Genomic DNA, 5,610 nt, shown 5'->3' with positions numbered 1-5,610 from the left:
TCTGACAACACTCTGCTCCCTCTACGACCGATGGGACGTTGTTTTGAATAAAGAAATTTGCGATAGCGATCCAGATTTTATAGGGTATCGATACCGAAAGGTCCAGTTCGCAATGGAGATAGTCTCGCAGGGTCCTCATTTTTTGTTGCGAAAAGATATCGACGAACGTGACCTGTTTCAACATTTTACTCCCTCGATCGTTCAAATCAGTCACCGAACCTTTTTGTTAATGTATATGGGGGCGTTGGCGGTTTTTTATTTCAAATGCATATGGGCGCGTTGCTGTCGTCGTCCTTGCTGTGAGGCGCGGACGTGGATGGATTGGAGAGTAGCGGCGCCATCATCGTGGAGACGTCTTCCATGGTTTTACGGAGCTTGTCTCGCATCGAGTTGGACAACAGGTCGTCGCTGTCGCATATCAGTCTGTTGAGAAACTTTGTTTCGACCGGAACGATGACTTCCACGTCGTCGGCCACGGACCACCTACAACGGGCTAGGAAGAGGCGCAAGACCGTCGCCGAAACAAACTGCCCCCTAAACAGGTTGTAGCAATTAGACACAGAGGCAAAAGCCTCGAGTAGTTCCTTCTCGAGAAATTTCTTGTTGATGACGCTAATCTCGGTCTCGTCCTCGATAAAGAGCTTGATGAACATGTTCAAAAAGTCGGCTAGTACGCGTTGGTCCACCTCGCACGTGGATATGGCCGCCATGGCGCACTTCGCTCCGTTGGCGTCGCGCGTAGTGTGCATGGCAGTAGACATGGACGTGCACCACGAGATGATGGACGACGACACGCTAGGCGAGATGTGGTGTTCCAGACAGTTGGGCGACTGGACCCAGAGTAGAAAGTCGTTAAAGAAGCGCGAGTCGTACAGGTAGGTGTTTTCGCCGCGGTAGCTCCTGCAGAAACGCGTGTGATAAAACAGGTTGGTGGCCATCCGAAATAGCGCCGTGTTTGAGTAGGTGGCAATTTCTTCCTGGCGCGGAGTGGGTATGCCCTTGGTCATCTTGAGGCACTGTAAGGTGGCCCCAAACATGTCCGAGTCCATCATCTCAAAGTTTAGGCACTGTAGAAACAGACCGAGGTTACGGGGCGAGACGCAACAGGCCTGGCTGTAAAATTTGTTGAGCTCCTGCGTGCCCTGGTCCGACTGTTTGTGCACTTCGACGAAGCGAGAGTCCACGCGCCCGTTGCTCATGCACTCTTCTATGATGGAGGCGATGTTAAGGACCGACACCTCGGTGGCCGGCGCCTTCTCCTTCTGCAGGGCTAGCACGTAGTGGTTGGTACGCGGCACGGGGATCGTGTCGGAACTCTTCATGATGAGCTCGTTGTGGTCACGCAGCGTCGTAGAGATGGCCGGATCGATGATGTTGACGTCGTCCGTGACCCGCTCGGCCGGCATGACGGTCCGGAGCGTCATGTAGTCGGTGTCGCAGCGGGACACTCCGTTCTCGACGTTACTCGTGTACAACCTGTTGCTGTCTTCGACCAGGAGGTTGATGACGTCCTGTGGCTTGTTGTTTTGCGAAAACTTTACGCGAATGGCCCCGACAATGTTTTCGTTGACGGTGTGTGGCTGCGTGATCCTGTGCACGAGGCTGAGACCGTTGGCCACGTCGAGCCAGTTGTGGCCCATGGCGCTCTCAAACTGAAAGATGGGGTTGCACTTTACGCGCACCGCCGCGTAGTTGCACAGGGATACTAGCATGACCGCCGTAATCTTGGCTGCCGTCCTTGCGCCCACCGCCATACCGCGAGTCGCCTCGCGCGCATGGGAAAATATCTCTTCGATGTAGAGGAGTAGCAGGCGCAAAATGGCAGTAGCGTACGCGTCCACGTACGGCTTCAGATCCCTGATGACGCGCTGAGTGGTCGACGAGGAAGAGGTTTTCCTAAGTATGTTGAGACTGTTTCGTACGTATTCGATTCCCATTACGCAGTGAAATACTGTATTGTCATTCAGGAGCGTTTGGATGGCCATCTGATCCATGTCGACCGTCATCAGTATGTTACTACCGAGCTCGAAAACGCGAAAGAGCATATCTGCAACCGGTTCCACATCTCCGTTGGTCAGGAGCGTCGTGCGCGCCTTGGTAATGTGCTGCATGAGTTTCTTGGACGAGTAGCCGAGTAAGGTCGACGTGTCGTTCGGGAGCGTGGGCACGTATTTATCGCCATCTCTCCTGTAAGACACGTTTTGATTTCCCCGCTGCCGGAATACGGGTAATAAAATATCGGTGGCGTCTTCGTGATTCACCGAGTGTTGACATCGTCCCTTTTTCAACAGGTCTAAAAAATTTTCTGCGACAGACATTTTTATAATAAACAAAATTGCTACCGCCTATGGGAGGTCGACTCCGCTCCCAGTCGAGGTCAACCTAGATATGGAGAGAATATATATTGCGCACCGAGTAGAGGGCTCCTCTCATTATCGTCGCTATGGCGCACCTCGTTACGGATCCCATAAGCAAGGAAGTCGTGCGTCGCTTCAAGACGTTCGCCGAATGGCGACTTTGCACCAGATCCACGCCTCGAGACTTTGCCTATGCCGGCCTAGAATATTGCGCTGACCGGAAACACATCTACTGTCGGCACTGCAAATTTCAAGTCGCCGAACAGGACTGGGAGACGCTCACGTTTCACCCGATGGACCTTCACCGCCGAATGCCGTGCAAGTTTCTCGAGCAGTACAGGGACCCGCGGCTGAACGTAGCAAGGGTCGTGTCCGTCTTGCCGAGCTACTCTCACCCGGTCTACAAGAGATACGTCGACGAGAAGATTCGAGCCAAGACCTTTCACGATGTTCGAGGCCCTGCGTTCGCCAAGGCCGGCTTTTTCTGCTCGCACGACGACGAGCAGGGCTACCTCTCCCGCGAACAGATAGTGACCCGCATATTCGTTTGTTTCTACTGCGGGGTGCAAGTATTTTCGATCCTCGACTGCGAAGAAGACGATCCGTGGCTGCTACACGCCCGCAGGTCCCCCAATTGCGTGTTTCTACGAGTGAACAAGACCTATTACTACGTGCACGATGCAGTCGAAAAGTTTTACAGGAGCGAGATGTACTGGGCGTCTCACTTTCCCGAGATCGACGATCTCGTCAAGGACCCAAAGTTCCGCAACAGGACTATGAGTACTCTGTACACGGCCAACCTGACGCATCCCTTGAACGTATCGGCGATGGTGAGTGCCATTCGGAGCAGCAAGGCGACTCCGTTGGGCAGTCACACTCTGTTTGAGCCAGTGAACGCCCTTCCTTCGTTCGATCACAAGGCTATCGGTAGGTGGGGTAACTTTGTGATAGATAGCGCGATCAGTGATACGCACTATTCCGCTATAAAGTCACGAGACGAATCAACTAAGAGGTGCATCGTATGCATGAAGGCTCCGGCTAACATTGCCTACTTGCCGTGCGGACACTGCGTGTCGTGTTTCGACTGCACCATATTATTCAAACATTGCAAGGCCCGTAGACTCAAAATCGACTTTATTTCTAGAGTCTACTTTGCTTAAGAACATGTCTTTCTACTGGAGACTGTTCGACCACGACCCGACTGTGGCCAAGGTGATGTCCGACTTTAAAACTTTTGCGACGTGGCCTTTGCGCAACAGTACCCCCACACCCAAGGACTTTGCCATGGCAGGACTCGCCTACGATCCGGAGAAGCGGATTCTCAGCTGCTCGATGTGCCAGCAAAAGACTCAACTCTCTACTATCGTGGCCTCGGACGAAACACTTCCCCAAGGACTGCACGAATCCGACTGTGACGCACCGCTACGCACGCTGAGTCCAGACGTCTCGGCGGTGGTGACCGAACGAGCGCTTGCCTTTAGGTCCGAGTTTCAGACTTACACTGCGAGGTTCGCCTCCTTCGACGCTCGGCCGAAAGAAGAAGACGTCTTTGACGTGGATTACATGGCATCTGCGGGATTTTATTACCTGACCGATCGGACCGTGGAATGCTTTTGTTGCGGACTTCGGTTGCTTTCGTGGGAAGCCGACTACGACGACCCAGTCGAGGAACACGCCAAGTACAACCCTCGCTGCCCCTATCTTCGATTGTGCGCGAGCGTAACCTACATCAAGGAGGTGTCCGACGTGTATAGAAATAGCGATTTATTTTGGTTGCTAGAATATACCAAGGACATTGAGTTTGTCTCAAACAAATACAGCCTAGACTTTATAACAGCATTGGCCACTTCCAAGTTTGATCTTTCCTGTCCGAACAAGCTAAAGTCCTTTCTCGAAAACAGCGATTCTTTTTCGGCGCTGAGCGTAGGACGTCCGTATCCCACGCGCATCGACAAGACGAGCATCTCCATGAAGCGGTCCGATCCGTCCACGACGATTTGCGTCGTCTGCATGAACTGTCCGGTGTGTATAGTTACTTTGCCCTGTGCCCACGCCGCCTTATGTTTAAATTGTCTATTTCCAATGATTTACAATTCGAGAGAGCAATCTGTGTGTTGCCTTTGTAAATCTGCAGTGAGTGGAATGTATCGAATTCATTAAATAAACTATTTGTACTGGCACTAGTGTAGTGTGCATGCAAAAGAACGATTCGTGACTCAAAAATATAAGCACGCGAAATATTTATTTTCAAGCATAACTCAGTCGTCTTCTTCGCCCATTGAGTCTTCTCCTTCGTCGTAGTTGAAGGTGTTTAGGACGATCGGACCCAGCATTCTGTCGTCGTCCGATTCGAGATATTCGTCGGCGTCACTGTCGTAGTCGTCACTGTAGCCGTCGTCACCGTCACCGTCGTCACTGTCGAGGTCTTGGTACTCGATGTCACCCACAACACCGTCCACACCTTCGATAACGTCTAGGTCGGTTGGCGCAATGTTTCTTAGTGACGGAGACACTGTGCTAGAAATACACAAAGTGTATTCACCAAGGTAGACGTCCTTGTTGGGGACGTCTCTAGCGGTGAGTAGTCAGTCTTCGATGCACGTTGAGAAATTGGTGAAGCGTTTCTCGGCGTATAAATCCGAGTCCGGTCATGCAGAGGCTCCGTATGCCAACGTCGATGATCCTCTTTTCTGCGAGATACATCAAGGCTTCGTCGTCTAGGTCTAGGCACGATCAATCTGCAAGTGAGTCAAATTAGGTAGACCGTCCGCTAAGCACTTTACAGAGTCGTTGGTCAAGCCGGGTGCGTGACGTAGGAGCAAAGTCTTGATGTTCGGGTAGAAACGAACCAAATCACTGACGTGGCGGTCTCGCAGCATTGGATAGTGCACCAACTCCAAGAATGTGATGTGCGTAGGAAAGCTTCTTAATATTGAAATTTCGGTATACGCACAGTGAATTTGCCCTTCCACGTTGTCCCAAGCGTAGCCCTCTTTTTCGTGGTATATACTAAGCACCACTGTTTTCCAATCCACCGCGCTTGACACTCTGGACTGAGCGAACACTTGTACGCAGGTGTCGGCCAGCGGGAGAGATGGGGACCTGTCTAGTCGAGCCATTGTCGCTTTGGGTTATAGGGTAGTAGTCGTGTCGTGTCGTGATGTCGGGGGAGAGGGTAGGGTTAGCTTTGCTGTAAGCGTAGTACGTGCGAGTACATATATATATATATACCCTCACTCGCTATCTGAAAACG

At 51.8% G+C, this 5,610-nt stretch overlaps 1 protein-coding gene across 1 annotated transcript; it reads right to left on the bottom strand.

The window, feature by feature from the left end:
• Positions 1-260: 260 nt before the first annotated feature.
• LOC120847096 lies at positions 261-1,937 on the bottom strand. Its single transcript, XM_042287761.1, has 2 exons — positions 1,677-1,937; positions 261-1,541 (listed from the first exon to the last, which is right to left on the bottom strand). Exons 1-2 carry the CDS (start codon positions 1,935-1,937, stop codon positions 261-263), a joined length of 1,542 nt encoding a protein of 513 aa, XP_042143695.1.
• Between the last annotated feature and the right edge of the window lie 3,673 nt (positions 1,938-5,610).

Source organism: Ixodes scapularis, unplaced genomic scaffold, assembly GCF_016920785.2.
Source record: "Ixodes scapularis isolate PalLabHiFi unplaced genomic scaffold, ASM1692078v2 ptg000303l_1___fragment_1__unscaffolded, whole genome shotgun sequence".
Classification (NCBI taxonomy): Eukaryota; Metazoa; Arthropoda; class Arachnida; order Ixodida; family Ixodidae; genus Ixodes; species Ixodes scapularis.
Note: the sequence above shows the minus strand (reverse complement) of the source record. Positions and strands in the feature narration are given on the sequence as shown.